This window comes from Drosophila takahashii, chromosome 3R (genome assembly GCF_030179915.1).
Source record: "Drosophila takahashii strain IR98-3 E-12201 chromosome 3R, DtakHiC1v2, whole genome shotgun sequence".
In the NCBI taxonomy this organism is placed as follows: domain Eukaryota; kingdom Metazoa; phylum Arthropoda; class Insecta; order Diptera; family Drosophilidae; genus Drosophila; species Drosophila takahashii.
Window position 1 is genome coordinate 34,664,848 of NC_091681.1, and position 17,598 is coordinate 34,682,445.

The 17,598-nt window shown below is 42.2% G+C and overlaps 3 protein-coding genes across 6 annotated transcripts; 2 read left to right on the top strand and 1 right to left on the bottom strand.

The window, feature by feature from the left end:
• The first annotated feature begins 11 nt into the window (after positions 1–11).
• On the top strand, positions 12–4,034 carry LOC108058243 (uncharacterized). The gene is made up of 6 exons (XM_017142853.3): positions 12–283; positions 1,840–1,956; positions 2,022–2,298; positions 2,356–2,513; positions 2,588–2,677; positions 3,152–4,034. The coding sequence occupies exons 1-6, from the start codon at positions 101–103 to the stop codon at positions 3,896–3,898; spliced, it is 1,572 nt and encodes a 523-aa protein (XP_016998342.2). The 5' UTR covers positions 12–100; the 3' UTR covers positions 3,899–4,034.
• An 87-nt stretch (positions 4,035–4,121) lies between these two features.
• On the top strand, positions 4,122–5,014 carry LOC108058244 (uncharacterized). The gene has a single exon (XM_070217652.1). It carries the CDS (start codon positions 4,461–4,463, stop codon positions 4,665–4,667), a length of 207 nt encoding a protein of 68 aa, XP_070073753.1. The 5' UTR covers positions 4,122–4,460; the 3' UTR covers positions 4,668–5,014.
• A 746-nt stretch (positions 5,015–5,760) lies between these two features.
• LOC108058274 (putative uncharacterized protein DDB_G0285119) lies at positions 5,761–16,921 on the bottom strand. Of its 4 annotated transcripts, none has more exons than XM_017142915.3 (7): positions 16,765–16,919; positions 16,164–16,694; positions 10,875–11,141; positions 10,702–10,810; positions 10,168–10,305; positions 9,575–10,110; positions 5,761–7,975 (listed from the first exon to the last, which is right to left on the bottom strand). In XM_017142915.3, exons 2-7 carry the CDS (start codon positions 16,261–16,263, stop codon positions 7,590–7,592), a joined length of 1,536 nt encoding a protein of 511 aa, XP_016998404.2. In that variant the 5' UTR covers positions 16,264–16,694; positions 16,765–16,919; the 3' UTR covers positions 5,761–7,589. The 4 variants fall into 4 exon arrangements, with proteins under 4 accessions (XP_016998404.2, XP_016998405.2, XP_016998402.2 ...); XM_017142916.3 differs by having other exon boundaries at positions 9,575–10,095; positions 16,765–16,918; XM_017142913.3 differs by lacking the exon at positions 5,761–7,975 and having other exon boundaries at positions 8,198–10,110; positions 16,765–16,921.
• Between the last annotated feature and the right edge of the window lie 677 nt (positions 16,922–17,598).

Consider the following 17,598-nt stretch of genomic DNA (forward strand, 5'->3'; position numbering starts at 1 on the left):
CGTTTGCTGAGCGCAGCGCTACTTCCGTTCTCGTTCTCCCAGTTCTCAAGATAACTGGATAATATAGGATATACTTAGCTGGAGAATCCAAAGCAGACCAATGACGACCAGCGATGAGATGGGCATGGGTGGCAACTTCTGCCACGACCACATCCAACATCCTCTCATGTGGTGCGACGAGAAGAAGCGTCTGGTGGAGCGGAAGAATGCCGAAGAGAGTCTTCGCATGTGGCGGCGCAGGAAGGCGGAGGAGTGTGCTCGCAAGGAGAAGGATAAACAGGAGGTGGGTCCCAGTGCGTATGAGTGATGTTTGAAAGTAATTGGAAGAACTGTGCGAAAGTTTTATTTATATAGGTGTATAAAAGTATGCTACAGTTTATTTTATATCCAAAATTCACTGCATACTTTTAGACACCATTATTAGTGATTGTAAAACCTCTTATAATTTAAATTTAAAATGATACCCTATCTTACTTTAATCTTGAATACCCGAAGTAAAAAGTCACAAATCAATTACTTCACTTCCAAGTTCTACAGTCAAACGCAAAATCCCAACACGACAAAAACTTCCAGAAAAGAACCTATGACAATCCAAAAGTAAATCTCGAACCTTCACCCACGCGATAGTTGCAACTTTTGGCTAAGTTCAAAGACCTTTCCCAAGCAACATGTAATACATCCGCCCTCAGGGATTTGGTTCAACAAACCCTTTGACAATTTCGACTACGGTAATCAAATCACCTCTCTTTCACTCTGCGCTAAATGCCCAACTAAATGCCAGTTGAGCTCCTGCGAGTCCTTGCGTGACTGGAATCCTAGAATCCTGATTATTTGGCTACCTATCACAACCGAAATGTGGGTGAAAAAAATCAGTGAAATGCAAATCGCTATTCCTGCAACTATAACAACAACCTACAAACAAAGTTTGTGGGCCAAAGGGAGCGGGAATTCAAAGGGGTTTGCCAATTTCCGTAAACAAACATCGTCACACTTCGCGGAGTGACACGACTAGGTGGGTTGAGGCAGTCTGGAACCATAAATAGGCTGCCACCAAATCGATAAGACATAACTCGGTGTTGTAATCATCCTGCGGCAGTCTCTTTTCGGCAGAGCAGGGATTAAATACAGCAATTCTGAACAAATTGAGGGAAAATCAAAGTAAATAAGATCTTAAGAAATATTCATATCTTAGAATATCCAATGAATCTGCAAAATAATAATAATTTAATTTTTTATAAGCTCTTTTGGATTATTTAAATAAATATTTTTTAATATCTATATAATTAATTATTATATATAAGACTGCTACAGAAAATTATGAGATTTTATATCACTTATAAAGACGCCAACAAGTATGCAGTGAAAAACTACAGCCGTCACCTTAAGTATTACCAAGAATTTCATATTTTGACCCATTTTTACATTTTTTATAAGATAATAATTTGCCGTAAAAATAACGATCTGGATTTGTTCTAAACATTTTTGTTGTCCAAAAAGTATCTCAAACCTAAAAGACGCAGTGTTTTGCGCAGAGTCCTATCACTTTCTGGGTGAATTACAAAATTATATATTTTGACCCGTTTTTAAATTTTTTAAAAAGGGTTACATCATTATTTTTGGCGAAAAATGGTAAAAAAAAAATGTTCAGGGCTGAATGCCAATCGATTAGGAATTTCATTACGAGCTCAACGAGACATGACAGATATTTGGACCAATGTTTCATTGTTTTAAGCAAAATTCTGTCTATTCTGCGCTAAAAATTTTAAAATCATAATTTATCAAAACATTCATATATTTTGGTTTACAATCTCAAGAATTTGTTTTCATTTTTTTAAACAGTACTACGACCTGTTTCACCAACATTGTCCTTGGGGTCGACCGGGCGGAGGTGCTCCCAACGTTGAAGTGCGCCGCAAGGACATCACAGCCGTGGGTCTCCACTCCACGCCCACTGTGGTAAATACTTACTTCCCCCAAAAATAAATAGAAAATAATGTAATAATATCTAAAATAACCTTTAGACCACTGCCCATCGGCTGAATTTACTGCAACCGTGTCGCTACAACGACTTCTTCTCGATGCAAAAGAAGTGCCACAACAATCCGCTGGCCGCCTACCATCACCACCACCACCATGCCCCTCCTCCACCGCCCCCGGGTGGGCGTTTGGGCCACGCCCACTCCGTGCATCACCTGCAGGAGAGTGGACCCAGGAGCAGTACCGTGACCATTTGTGAGCGGGAGATTCCCCACAAACCCGGCGCCGGGGTGGGCGTGAATCTGGCCAAGAACGCCAACGGTGAGAGTCTGCACATCCAGCTGAAAGAGCATCCTTCAATGTCGTTTCGCAATAAAGGCCATGTGGACATTGAGTTGCGATACAAGCCCTCGCCGCCGTGCAAGGGCAAGCCGCTTCTGGAGAAGATTGTGGTCAGCGAGAGCGAGCAGCGGTGTCCTTTGCAGGAGAAGCTGGCCACGCAAAAGAAGCGACTGCAGGCCAAACTGGAAAAGCCGGTGAGCGGCACTTATTACGCGTTATAGAACATATTTTTACTGATTCTCTATTATCTCTTTTATTTCGTTTTTAGCCCTGCAAGGAGCCCTGGGGCAAGGCAGGTCCTGGCGGCAAACCCTGGCGGAGTCCCAAGGAAGTGGGCCATACCTTCATGAAGTCACTGGTGAGTTTCTTACCCAGAAAAATGAATTAGATATGAAGTAAGGTCATTTCTACCTTAATTCATATAAATAACCTTTATGATTAATGTCAAATTTATGATTCACACATATCAACTTGATATTTTATCATATCTGTAATTTCATAAAAATTATATAAAATACTATTTTATAATACCAAATGTAGTATTTTTTTAACAATTAATGTAAAATAAGAATAACAAAAACTTTGATCTTTAAACAATATATAATTGACGCGCAAATACAATCTGATCTTTTGTCAATTTTTTTCTATTCAAAACTTTAAAAATTGTTCGTCAAAAAAATATGGATTTATTAGTAGCGGAAGCAGGATTTGGTTGGAATGGGGTTTTCTGTAAAAAATGTTGTGTTGCACACTTTTTGAATACCACATTTCCTTACATTTTTTGATTACTTGCTACAAATAAGTTTCTTAAAGCCACTTAAAATACTTTCAGGGCTGGACGAACAAGGAGATGCTAAAGGAGCTGGACCAGGACAACCCGGTGACTCCGGCGGAGAAGAACACCTTCCGAAAATCGCGACCAGGAAAGGCGGCCAAACCGCAGCGCTGCTGTGAGATGTGCACCTGCAATTGTCCCGCCATGCAAAAGAGTCCGCCGAAACCGTCGCCACTCTCGCTGCCCATTCCGCCGGGAAAGAAGTGTCCGGGTCCGCCAGGACCTCCATGTCCGCCATGTCCGCCTGGTCCGCCGCCGCCCGGGAAGATCGTGCACCACCTGAAGCCGCAGGATTGCGGCGGAAAGCCCATCAAACTGTGCCCGCGAATGGCGGCCAGGGGACCCTGTCCCGGGAGCACCAGCACCGCCACGCCGGAGACCAGCACAGCCGGAGGAAACGGAGGAGGACCATATGGCGAGGGCGGAGGCGTGGAGCTGGTTCCCCTGTTGGCCCGCAGACGCGGCATGCACCGACCCATCAGCCTCTCCTCCACGGATGTGACGAAGCGGACGCCGTCCCACGATAGGTACGCATCCAAGCACAAGCATCCACCAACAAAGAACTGTCAGCTGATCACCAGCAAGATCAAGTGCATCAACAGCATCATCAAGAACATCAGCCACATGAAGCGGCTGCCCAAGAATCTGAACTGCAAGCTGCAGTGTTGCAGTTGCGATTGCCCCACGGCCTTGTCCACGGGCTGCTGCCTCAAGCGGCTCACCCTGCACATTCGCCAGGCTTAAGAATCGCCCTGATCCCCAGTCCTGATCCCCTCCTGCATTCATAGTACCATTGATAGTAACCCATCTTCCTTCCGTTTCTCATTTGCTTGCTCTGCTCTAAATATATATCGAAAATGAAAGTCCGCTTGCTCCCTCTCTCTGTTTTTCATAGGGCTTGAAAATTATCGATATTTTCGATATTTTGACAGTATCGATTCGATAATATCGATTGCCAATATTTTTCAAGCTCTAGCTATTAAGCCCCCCTCTTTATAATCTTGCCCTGTTAATGGTTTCTCTAATCCCCCACTTCTCCACCGGATTCTCATCCAGCAAGAAAATATCAATTGTAATACAAGTGAAAGTATAGCAAAAGAGCAAACCAAACCAATCTCACCAAAACCAAAACCAAAAAACAAACTGCAACAGCAAAAATCCAAAGTCATAATACCAAATCTTCTATGTATCCCCGTGCAAAACAACTGAACTGATAAATTCGAAAAATCTAAAAACTGAACAAAAATCGAAATGATATAAATGAATCGAAAATCGACCGACAACCAGGATTCAAACCGCCGCCGATATGCGCTACCTACACGATCTGAATGTCCAAATATCGCAGAACCGTCGATCCCACTCCGTTACCAAGCAAATGGACAGGGATCTGTGCAACCAGCACTTCGACACCTTCGAAACGTTCTGGGGAAGACCAGGACACGGGGCCCGCGGCGATAAGATCAACAAACTGAAACTGGACAATCTGCTCTATGGCGCCAGCGAGTCGGCCTAAGGTCAAGGATACCCGGATGGTCAAGGACTCGCCAAGGATATTCCACCCTCATCAGTGCACTGGCTCGTAGTTTGTGTGCTTCAAGTCATCTGCTCAGAAATCAATCGATGCCAAGATCAAAAAAAAAATTACAAAATCTTACCAGAGTTGATTTGGATATTTCTGGAAATATTATCAAAATATTTGATATTATTATTTCTGGAAATATTAATATCAACCTAGTTACCATTTTCACGATCTCTGTACAAAATTTTGCCAACTTGCTTCTGGTAAGTTGACCAAAGTTTTAAATAGGTCAAGGGTTACAAAATTATGAGAAGTAGAAGAATATACACACTTGGCTAGAAAATTTAGTTAGATTTATAAATACAAAATATTAAGTAAGTAAGAAGAATAAACTTTAAATTTAATTTCATTTTATGTTTAATATATTTTATATGAAATTGTTTAGAGTCTTAAAACTTCAACAATTATAACGAATTCTATTGTATAATTTAAATTTCAGTAGGTATAAGTAAATAAATACCTTGTAAATACAAAACAATCAATTATGCAATAAAAAATAATAAAATAATTAATAAAACCCAATTCTTCCACTATCGTTGAAAAATTCATTATTTTTATTGTTCTTCAACGATGACCAAGAATTTTTGAAGCAGATTCAACATCCGTCGTCTTTATGCCGACAGTGATCTAATCCCCACCGAAAATAAATGCATTTCTGTTACTCAACTTTGTTTTTGAAGGACATTTTTATTATACATATGTTAATGTAGTATGTAATAGATCACATAAAGCAAAAAGAGAATATTTTACTACATTTTGTTGTTGTTGTGGATGATAATGTGTTTTTTTTTGTGGCTTATATGGATGTATCATTAATCCCTTTTGAGTTTGCTGCTCCATTTTGTGTAGCGACTTTCTCGGGTTCGTGTTGATGTGGATGTCGATGATCTATTTTAAGACTTCAGTTAATTCTCTACGATTTTAGTAAATTACAATTACAATACATTATATAGTACATAGTATGTAGGTATAGTACGAATACGTCAACTATTCATTTCAATTTTTATTAATTTTCTCGATTTTGTGATTTTTTTATTTAAAAGTTATTATTTCCATTTTATTAGTTTTTTTTGTGTGTGGTTTTGTTTTTTGTTAATTTTACATACATATATTAAATATATTTACGAACATAACAGCAGTCTTATTTAAAATGACATACTCAATTTATTGTTTTCATTAGAGGGTTTTGAGTTCATTATCCATTTTGAAAGTTTGAATGCGAGTGATCGAGCGGGTGCCCGAAAACTCGATGGGGCTTCGGGGACCGAAGACAGTTTCCGTCTATAAAAGATGTTTGGCTAAACTAGGGCGATCCGTTGGGAGTCGCTTAAGCGTGAGGTCTTAACCATATTGTATTTAGATGTAAGTATGCATCGATAGCTACGTGTTATATCTATTAGGGACGCTGAACTATTTAGCTTAGTTGTGATCAATTTTTAAGACGCTGGGCGTCTGCGAAATGCGCTCTGAAAAAGTTATGTTCTGTATTGTTTCGTTATATTTTGTTTTGGCGGCTGACTAAATTGATGTAGGTATACTTGATGTAAATATCGTGGCTAAAATTTCTTTTTTTTGTTCTGTTTGAATGCTTAAGGAACCCGATTCTGCTAGGATAGGAAGTTCGATCGAATTTAGAGGCATGCAATGAAGTACAATCGTCGAGAGTATGCACAAATATATTTCTGTATTCATATCGTATATTTTGTATTTGTTTTTGTGGTTTCTTGTGGGGACTTTACACTTAGGGACGTTCGAACACTATAAATAAACAATTACAATACATGCACGGATACACACTCACACAGCTACAGAAGTATGCTCTGTCGTATAAATAATAGCGTAATTTATAATTATAATACTATAACTACTGTAGAGTTATTGTGGCTCCTAAGTGGAAACGCCTCCTGGCTTCCCCTAAATTTGTAGCTAACTATTTTATGCTTGAAATATTCGACATTTATAAATTGTTGCATCTCCGATTTGTTTTTTGCATTCGGATCGCTTGAAGTTGCCCTGGCAAGTTCGCGACCTATAATTTTCCTAATTCAAATGGTTCGCACGAGAACGTTTTCCATTTCCCTGCTCCATTTCCACGTTCTCCTTCAACTGCGGATCTCTTTTAGACAATTTTTGACTTTTGAATTAAAATGATTTAACCAACTGGTTGGGAGAACCCCGCTTGGTAAGATTTCATTGAAATTGTACAGGGGAAAGTAGTTTCTAAAGTTATAAATATAGGGTGCGGCAATTCCACCAACCAGTCGGTTAGAAATTTCTCGTTTTTTTACGCGTGTATAAAATCAAAAATTTAATTTAACTACAATAATGACTAGTTGAAGAAAACTCTCCAAATGTATTTACTAAAATTTTGTGGTGTAAATTTAATTCTTTTTTTCGTTATTTTTTGTTTGATTTTAATTTTAAAATTATCTAAAGCTGTTTTAGAGAAGCTTTTCTAAGCAGGCCTGCTTAATATGGTTGAGATTAGTTTTAATGTATTTTAGTTTAATGTTTTGTGTGTGCTTTTGGGTGATTTTTTCATAATTGCGAAATGCATGGAATTTGTTTTTGCATTTTGTGGTTATTACATTTGGAAGCCAATGGAAATTCTTGCTTCTTGCGGTTGCCTTGTCTTGGAAAACTTCTCTAAGGACCTTACATCTGCCTCACATCTTCTCCTTAATCCCTCCTCCTCCTTAAATTGCTGCAGCTTCTGCGTTCTTTTCCCCTTCTCTGCCTTATTGACGAATCCTCTTTCTCCGCCTCTCGTCCGGTTTTGTTAGTCAGTTAGTTACTACTTCATCACAGCCAACTCTCTTGCTTCTCAGCGGCGCCCAGCGTTTCCGCCTCCTCCGATCAGTTGATCGTTTTCTTGTAGAGATTTTGGTGAATGTGCTCGTTTTGCAGCGCGCACATTTGGCCCACAGCAACCGCCCGCAAGCCACCGGATCCTCCCACGTCCGCTTGGTGTCCATCGCCTCCCGATGAACTGGACACTGCCGCCTTGCCGGCCCTCAGGTTCAGGAAGAACTTCTCCTTCATGGCCAGCGCCGAATACTTGTGCTCAATGAAGTTGGGCGAGATCTGCATGGGCAGGGCTGCTGGCTTCGCGGCCGGAGCGGTTGCTGTGGACCTCTTGCTGACGGACTGGTGGTGCGTCGTCGTTGGCGGCTTGCTGGAATCGCTGTGGTTGCTGTTCGGATTGCTGAGGTTGCTGTTGTTTGAGCAGGAGTAAGAGGTTTCTGCAATAGGTAGAGAGAAAAGGAAAAGAAGTAACGAAAAACATAAAATAAAATCAAAACAAAACAAACGAAACGGAACGGAAATAAAGAGAGTACCCGAGGTTTGAATAGAGAGTTGGAATTTATAAAAATAAAATATTGCACAAAGTCGTCGGGGGATCGTCGTCGTCGTCGGTCGTCTTAAACTAATGAGCAGACTTTAAATATCCGAGTAGATGTGTGTGGGTGTGTTTCTTTATATATATATATCGTATAATTAAATTCAATTTGCTAGAGCTTAGAACATAAATAATACTTGGTTTTAGTCGAATACGAATAGTCACTAAAGCTAAAGCCGAGATTAATCAAGTTGTATAGTGCTAACAATAATTAAAGTGTTTCGGTTGGAAATGAATTTGAAATTTGCATTTGCTGCGTATTTATTACAATTGTTACTCGTGCTTCGTCTGTGTGTGGTGGTGTTTTTTCTTCTTATGTTTTTAGCCTAATTAAATTAAGAGGAGATCAGCAGTTGTAAATAGTTTAATACAAGCATGATAGTCATACATACAATTAAAGGTGATTAAAATTCTCTCTTTCTAAATTATACAGAATTAAATATTGCACAATCAATTCGATTTGTGTGTGGGCATCTTTTCTTTTCCTTCAGTTTTATGATACAATTAAGGGGGTCTAAACTAAAAAGCAGTCTACGAAATGTTTCCAAATGGGTGTTTTGGTGAGTGAGTGAGTGGGAGGTCTGTCTGCCCCCAAGATGGTTCGTATACAGAGGAGGAGCTGGTCAATGCGGTTCCATCGTCAGTTTCCGGTGCATCAGTAGCTGCTTGAGTATAGGCTACGTCTCTTCGTTGACGGCGCCCGCGCCTACAACTTCAATGCCCGCCACTGTTGCTCCGCCTCCTCCCATGTCCTCCTTGCAATCCGTGATGCTGGCAATCGCTGCGGCCACGCTCTCCGAAATGCCATCGCTCTGACCCTCGTCCGTGTCCATGGGCTCGATCAGCTCCAGCTTGCCCTTCTTCAGCAGCAGCTGCTGCTGTTGCTGTTGCTGCGGCGTGGGTGAGCTGCTCTTGCTGCTGTTCCCGCTAACGCTGCTCGAGGGACTGATGGGCAGCACATGGTGTTGCTGCTGCACCTGCTGCTGCGGCTGCTGGTGATGTTGCTGCTGCTGGTGCTGCACCTGCTGCAGCAACTGTTGCGGCTCCTGCAGCAGCAATATGTTGGTCTTCTTGGCCAACGAGGCCACCAAAGCCTGCTGCTGCTGCTGGCTGCTACCATTCGTGGTGGTCGTGAAGGTCAGCGTCTGAGTGTTTTTGGTGGGTGAGGTGGCCGGCGTGAGAATGCCCAAGTTGACCAAATTGGGCAGTGGCTTGCTGCCATTGAGCACAGTAGTTTGGCCATTGCCTGTTGTCTTGCTGTGCTGCTGCTGGAGCTCCATAGAGGCGCCTCCGTTGGCCACATTTGTGGCCAGCTTGAGTATCTTGCTGGCTGTGGCATTGGCGGCCATCAGATTGCTAACAGACTTGGCTGTCGGCGTGTTGTTGGCTTTAATGGATACTAAACCGAGTGTGCTGCGCATTAAATTGTTGTTGCTGTTACCTGTTGCAGTGGAGTTCTGGTGGAGTTGCTGCTGCTGCTGCTGTTGCTGGGTGGGAAGATTGGTCAGGGTGACCACGTTCCCGGCGCTGAGCTGCTGCAGGACATTCCCGTTGCCAGTGAGAATGGCAGTGGTGTTGCTGGATGCGCTGTTGCTGCCACCATTGTTATTCCCATTCCCATTGCCGTTCCCATTCGACAGACTGCTGCTGCCACCGTGACAACTGCTGGCGCTGCTCGACATGTTGCTGATGCTCGACGGACTCAGCGAGCCCAGCGATTGCGACGGCGAGTTGCTGCGCTGGATGACGGGCGGCGGGTTGGTTGTGGTTGGATTGGAGGAGGTGTTGCTGCTGCTGCTGCCGACGGGCGTGGCGTTGCTATCGCCAATGGCCAACGCGTTCGCCAGCTGGGCATTCAACACGCTATCCGGCTGCGAGTTGTGGGTGTGCAGAGCGTGGTTCTTCAGGCCCTGGGCCGTCTTGTAGCTCTTGCCGCAGTGGCACTTGTAGCCCTTGCGAACCCTGTGGAACATAGAACTATCAGCTTCCAGTTTACCAAACAGTTTTATAGGTCTCGTGGCTAGCTATCGTTACCTTCCATCCTTTTTGTGGCCATTCTTCGAATGGTACTTGATGCCGTTGACGTTCTTGTAACGCTTTTTGCATCCCGGGACAGGGCAGGCGAAGGGTTTCTCATTGCCGGGCGTGCCGTTGTTTCCGCCACCGGAATGCCTAGTTAAAATAAAAAGAATGGGTAAAAAAAAGCGTTAGTTAAGCGGTATAAAAAATATTCTTTCTATTTTTAAACAGTTTAGTGATTAGTGCTAATGAATCACAAAGTCTAGCGAATCACATCTTTATTTAAGCAAAACCTTTTATGCTGTGAGTAACCCCGCGATATCGCTGGATTTTGTCACAATCGCTTCTAATAAAAACTCGACTCTTTCATATATAAACAAAAACGAAATACAATTTGTGAGCTATTTACATGGCAATTTTAAAAATAAATGTAAACAAAGTATACCCTTTTATATGGGGCACTAAAATTAGGTATTTTTCAAGTCGTAAAAATTATAATTCTATTTTGCAATGACTACTTAGTATTTAAAAGTAGACAAAAACACGAACCTGCTGCCATAGCGCATGATAAACTCGGAGCTGAACTCCTCGGTGGTCCAGGAGTCGTTGCTATCCTCCGACTCCGTGACCACCATTTCGTCCTCATCCATTTCGCTGCCTAAGAGGTTAAAGAATCATCAATTAGAATCAATCTTGCATACAGTTTTTACAATCTCACTTACCTGTGGGCGTGGTGCTGCGGTTAGACGAGGACATACTGTAGCTGTGGTGCTTGATGGCCAACTTTCGCTTGAGCTCCACATTGCCGCTCCCGTGGCCGGCGGCATTCGATCCGCTGTTGGTGGTCGGTGGGGCGTTGGTGTTGCTGCTGGCCAGGAACGAGCCCGCCTCCTTGCGGGTCTCCTCGGTGATGAAGCGCAGGACGTAGCTCAAGGGCAGGCAGGCAGGCTGGGCCTGCTCCTTCTGTTCGACCACCTTGGGGTCATAGTCTAAAAGAAAATAAGCGAAATTACTATAAATTCACTGGTCTGGAAAGTATAACGAGTGTCATAACGCCCTTCTAAAAAATTGTAAAATGCATTTTGAGTTAATGAGAATACCGATAAGAGATTTCCTGGGCGTTATGACACCGGGCGTTATGCCATGCATCCTAAATTCACAATCAAACCACTCTTCATTGTAATGTTTTCTGAATATAACCAGTAGTAATTACGGAACGGGATTGGCTAATTAAAAATTCCCTTTCGAGTCGGAATTGGAATCTAAATCCGAAACCGAACCGGAATGCGGGCATTTAGAACAAGAGAAACACAGAAACCTGCATCCAAAATTCCAAAGTCAAGCGCTGTGTTTGCACTGGAACAAGTTCACAGACATTCAAGAGACGACCCACAGCCCGGGCAATTTATTATTAAAATGTTGTCGAAATAAGTAAATAGCGAGAGTGCACGTACGGGGAATGGTATGGCGACGAATTTAGTGCGCCTGCTGACGCATTTTCCGAGGGGTTCTAGGGGTTTTTTTTATAGAGGGAACCAGGAGGAGCACATGGCCTGCTCTGTAGCGTGGGTACATTATCTTATCGGCCGAAACAACAAGCATAAGCCCAAAGCTTGCTTAATCAGCGAGTGCATAATAACAGGTGCCTCTGCGCCCCTTTTGCGTCTTTATTTACTTTTCGAGCAAGGCAACCTAACCTCCATGAGCACGCTTTATTTCCCAATTAAATCGTTTTGGTGCGTAACTGTGTCAGCCGGGCGATCCATTCATCATTCTTGATCTGTCCGCCACCGGGCACCCTGTGCATTCGTCTCTTGATTGCAGTGGCAGTTAACGCGGGGCTGCTAAACGATAAAATAACATCCATCGATCAGTTGCGGATCTCAGAGATTGATTTACCCACTGCAAAGTGTATTAAACTAGATTATCAGTAGTATTCCATATGGTCTTTAAAAAGAATAATATACGGGGTTTATAGGGGGAAACTTTAACTTTCTTAGCACCTTTAAACTTGGTATTTTATTAAGAGGAGAGATCAATCAGTAGTACTCTAAATATTCTTTAAAAATAATAATTTATGGGGTTTTAGTACTCACATTGAAGGAAACATTAACTTTCATATAAACGCGAATTCTTCAGACGACTAAATTTAAATTTGGCTGATGTAAATTCCTTGGCAACTTTAACCCAAGGTTTTTTTTGAGGGGAAAGATCGATTTCATCATACCATATTAAGCAAGATCTAGTAGATGGCATGGTTATAATTCAGTGGGAGCAATGCATTTTCCTCATATATGTACAACACCCACGCGATAACAGTTCCATAACGTTGCACTTTAATTGCCTCGAAAACATATGCCGCAAATTGGCTATTATGCGAAACATATGCTTTCATCTAGCAACTCCCCCCGCTTTTTTGGTCGCTTATCAGGGCGAAATGCGATTAAAAACATTTGCGGCAATGATTGCGGTGATGTCTACGTGCCGGGTAATCGATTGATGACACATACGGACATACGGACAAACGGGCATACGGACACACCATATGTGCGTAATAATTCCACGTACTTTAGGTATCAATTCAGTACTAATGTTCGCCTTGAACATTCGCCAAACCGAAACTGCAACTATATGCCTACAGATATATATATTTTTGGCTGACGAAATCGAAGTGCCACGCCCCTCCCGTCCTTTCGAGAACACGGCGTCATTTGTCAACGGTCAAATCAGTTCACCCGGTTCGGTTTGGGTTTTTTTTATATTTTTATTTCTGCTCCGCCTTCATTATTGTTATTATTATTTTGTTGTTGATAACCCCAGACATTCACGACTTCTCTCGCCGTAGGTGACTTTTTGCTCTTGCCTCGGTGTTTGTGTGTTTATCAAATCGAGTATTTTACAAACAACTTTTAAACAAATAGCATCTATGTAGCTACTAGCTATATACAGATAAACAGACCCACATCTGTGTACGCGTCGTATATCATACGTTTTTCGCATTTCAGAAACAAAATAAACTCAGAGACCTCTCTCTTTTGCACTCGTGTGAGTCATGCACTTGTTGCAGAATTTTTAATAAGATAACAAATGTGTTTTTTTCGCCTGAACATGCGGTTTCGGTTTGTTTTCATTTCGGCAGCTGTCTCGAAAACTTTCCAATAGCTCTGAAGAGCAGCAGTTCGTTTGAAATTCGATAAACGCAAGTCGTCGACAGCGAAATTATGTTGACATTGCAAGTGCAGGGACACATTTTGGGCGGGGTCATTATATTATAACACATTAAAAGAAGTTTTGAATACTTTGAAATCGATAAAGTTGTAGTGTTGTTTTATACTTTAAGGTTTTAGTAATACTATCCTTTAAACACTCTGCCTTGAAAACTACCAACCTTTTCAAGGTCACAAGGTTTGTCACCTGAAAATATAAATATTTCGTAATTTATTGTAACTTTTCTGGACCTGATTCTATTTAGAGAAACTAGGAAGTACAAATAGTGGATTATGATTTTAAATCCTTAAGCATATACTTCGATAATTTCTTGAATAAGGGGCTTTCCCGCAAATAATACAACTACGTATTCTATAGCGAAATCTCTGGATTTATCAGGTAAATCCTGGAAATAACAACTGTACTCAATGCATCATGCAGTTTCTCTGGTTAATCCAGTGATTTACATATCTTGGGAATTTTTTAAAAAGATAAGTGAAACTGTACTCATCATTTGATTCGTATTGCTCATTGGGTTATCTATATGACATTAATATAACCTAGAACATATATCTTTCAGCTACAGCTTTGTATTGATAATATCGGTTATTGGTTTCTTGTTAAATTCCCCGAGTTTCCCCTAATAAACTATCCCCTTTCGACAGGTGCACAGGTACTCTTCTTCGAGCCCATTTACTCAGTGGGTTAACACTCTGCTGGCCTATCGCATTTCGCAGCTGGTTATCGAAATGCGAGTGCATAAAGAACTGAAACCCGGGCATTTTTCGGGACATCGCAGGCGGAAAGGCAACAACAGGTGCCTGGCAACTGTGAAAAGGACAAACCTGAAGGTCTCGCCCGACAACCGAACCGAAGCGACAACGCCCACCGAGTCCTGATAACAGGCATATATCCATTACATCCAACCATCCATACATATATTCCCGAACAGAACAGAACCCACGCATCGAGTGTCCTTCGAGATAATGAAATGATGGGCATTTATAAGCCCCAGAACAGCTCGCTCACGTAATGGATACGCAATGGGTGGATTTTCGGGGGTATATTTGATATCTGGGCCTGGTTTTTGGGGGTGGCAGAGTTGCCAAGTGGGCGTCTGCTCTCGAGCCTGGGCTTTATGTAATGCCCGGGGACGCAAAAAGGGGGTGGTGGTTAGGTGGAAAGTGGAAAGCGGAAAAGCCTGCCCGGGCAGCCATTTTATATGTATGCCAGTCAGTGTGTGTGTGTTGACCGTTATCACGCAGCAGTGGCAACAACAAAACAGCTGCCAACGTAACTGTAAGAGTCAGCTGAGCAACCCCTCTGCTTTCTCTTTCCAACCCCTCTAGCTTTGAGTGTGTCTATGTGTGTATGTGCGTTGTGTGAGAGAGCCTCCTTGTGCACAGAGAGAAAAATTAATAAGTGATAATTTTACACATTATTTTAAACCTGATTCCAGCAAGTGACTATTTAGATTCCATAACAATTTTAGAAAGGATTTTCTAGGGGAAGGATTTGAACACAGGCTTCTTTTGAAAGATACTGATGCTCCTATCATTTTAAGTACACTAATTAGTGATTGCTTTGAGTTTAGGGCAGTGGAATATTAATAAGAAACATGCAATATTAAATAAATGCTATGTTATGCACAAAAAATTTAAATTTTAATTTATATGAAACTTTTTTTTTAGATTGGGATTTGAACTTAGGCTTTTGTAATTAGATTTCATAATCAGCAGATCTAACGAAATGCTTAATTGGTTAATTTATTTATTTTTATTTAGTTATTTAACACCTCACAATATTTTCCTCAGTGTAAGACGCACTGTTCAGAAGGAATAAATGCGGCCCGTTAACGGTTAACCCACCCCCAACCCCCTCCCACCCCTGTTCCCGTAATACGGCAGCACTACTGAGCTTAACTCTATTGATTTTCCCCCTCGAAAAGGGGGAAAAGGGGCGGGCCCTGGCCCAGAACCCCCCTCCCCTCCCCTCAAACACTAAAATTAGAAATTGTTTATTTCAGCCGGTAAAAGTCCAAACACACACACAAACGCACGCACAACCTGGAAATGATTAATTGGAAGCCCACGGGAGTCACGTGGACGGGAAAGTATCGATTGTGCGTGTGGGAGTGGGTGGAAAGTGGGCGGGTGGGGAAACGGAGAGAATTTCCCAACCTGCAACTCCAATTACCAAATGCGGATGCGGATACACCTGCCTTCTGGCAAGAAGAAGAAGCTATGAAAACCCAAGCCAAGCCATGCGGACAGGTCAAAAAAAGGGCGCTCAACTCGCCGGTTTCCACTACAAACAGACAGCAGCAGCAACAACAACAACTAGATGCTGTGCTGGCCTTCCAACAAACACACTCACATACACAAGTACAAGGGGTATTGAATGGATCACCGGCTTTTTTGCTTTTGTTTTGCTTGTACTGCCCTCTCGCTCGCACCCGCACTTTCCAGGCGATCACCGAATGCTGCTGTACGCGCCTGGAAGGCGGGGCGCGTGCGTGTGTGTGTGTGTGCCTGCACAGGTAGCCGCTTCCAGGCTTCCAGCATCGATTTTGCCATTTAAAGTGCAATAAATGCTAGATGCAAAGTGCAATTCATGTTATAAAAACAACCACGAAGCCATTTACACAAACACACATACGCACACACACGCACGCACACACCTTTGAACCGCTTTGGCTTTTTATTTATGCCGCGGCGAGTAAATAAAATAAACAAAACACACCGAGAACATCACGCGACGGCCAAATGATAGCGATATTTACGAGATTTACGGGGATTTGTTACCTATGTGGGTGTCCTCAATGTGGGAAATCAGATCGCTCAAGCTCGGAAAGGTGATGCCGCAGCCATTGTACTTGCAGACGTTGATCAGGAAAACGGCCATAATATATGGTGTATTATCATATATATGTGTATATATGTATGTCACGATTCCGAGGCGAACGAATGTGGCGAGTTATGTAAAAAAACAGCAACTAAATCGGGTGGCGTTGCAGTGTGGCCAGGTCAGCACCGCGTCGCTTCGGCCATCTTCCAGGGCTGCACTGTGACTATTAGCCGAGTCTCGCACCCGTGGTGTGTTTCGGCGTGGTGGTTTGTTCGGGCGAATACTGTTTGTTGGGCGATATGCAATCGCTGTTTGGTCAGCAGCTGGACATTTTTAGCCAAAATCTGTATTTTAACTGCAATTGCTTCCTGCTGTCTTGCCTCCTTTCGCTCCTGCTCCTGCTCTGCTCGGTGTGGTGTGTTTCGGTCCTCTGGCGTTTCCCCACACACACACACACTCATGCGCAAGTGCTGTTATGCAATTGAGGGCTGCAACATTTTTGGGGGCGTAACTGGGCTTAAACGGTTTCGCAGGCGATTTGGGTCTCAGTATACTCACAGCATAATGTGCTTCGATCGAGTTGCCTTGCAGTCACAGTTGGGTAATTAAAACATCATTTAAACCGATGTGACGTAGACACAAACACCGACGTCGAACGACGCGTTATGCTGCGTTTGTGCTGGTGTGCGTGACTGTGGGGAGTTGGCTGTAGTTCAGGGCTGCACTAGCGGGTTAATTGGCCAATTGGCTAGTTAGCGAGGGCACCCACCACGATTAACTAGTACACCACCCACAAGTAGCCTCCATAAGCTATTAGCCAAGACACAATTAGTGTAAGTGTAAACGCCTTATTATCTATAGTTATTGATCCAAGGTAAATTTTCGCGGTTCTATTTGTTGATTGTATCTTTGCTGTAAGTTTTCCAAAAATGATCCCAAATCTAAAAAACTTGAATATTTTGACCCCCTTGCACATTTTTTAAAAGTGGTCACAGCATAATGATTTTGACTAAAAATACGTTTTTTCTTAAGTGTTTTTTGCTTGTCCAAAAGTAACTAAAATCTAAAAATCCTATCCTATCCTATCCAATCCTATATCTTACCGGATAAATGCATTAAACAATTGATTATTTGAACTATTTTTCACATTTTTATAAAGGGTCAAAAACAAAAATATTTAGGTTTGATTGCCAATCGATTGGGAATTTAATTACGAAATCAACGAGGTACACCATTCCACATTTGGACTATTATCCATTGTCTCAGGCAAAATACTGATTATTTTGCCCTAAAATAACGATCTGGATTTTTGCTAAAAATAAGTTTTAAGGTTTTTTGCTAAAAGTGTGTTTTTCCAAAAAAGGATCGCATATGTATACTTTAAAAGGATTG

Bases quoted from the DNA above. Each gene is read 5' to 3' on its own strand.
- LOC108058243 (XM_017142853.3), top strand. From the start codon at position 101: ATGACGACCAGCGATGAGATGGGCATGGGTGGCAACTTCTGCCACGAC. The intron at 284-1,839 runs GTGGGTCCCAGT...TTTTTTAAACAG, and splicing joins AGGAGAAGGATAAACAGGAG to TACTACGACCTGTTTCACCA. The intron at 2,678-3,151 runs GTGAGTTTCTTA...AAATACTTTCAG, and splicing joins ATACCTTCATGAAGTCACTG to GGCTGGACGAACAAGGAGAT.
- LOC108058274 (XM_017142913.3), bottom strand. From the start codon at position 16,263: ATGGCCGTTTTCCTGATCAACGTCTGCAAGTACAATGGCTGCGGCATC. The intron at 11,142-16,163 runs GTAACAAATCCC...ATTTTCTTTTAG, and splicing joins CATTGAGGACACCCACATAG to ACTATGACCCCAAGGTGGTC. The intron at 10,811-10,874 runs GTAAGTGAGATT...TTAACCTCTTAG, and splicing joins CCGCAGCACCACGCCCACAG to GCAGCGAAATGGATGAGGAC.
- LOC108058244 (XM_070217652.1), top strand. From the start codon at position 4,461: ATGCGCTACCTACACGATCTGAATGTCCAAATATCGCAGAACCGTCGA.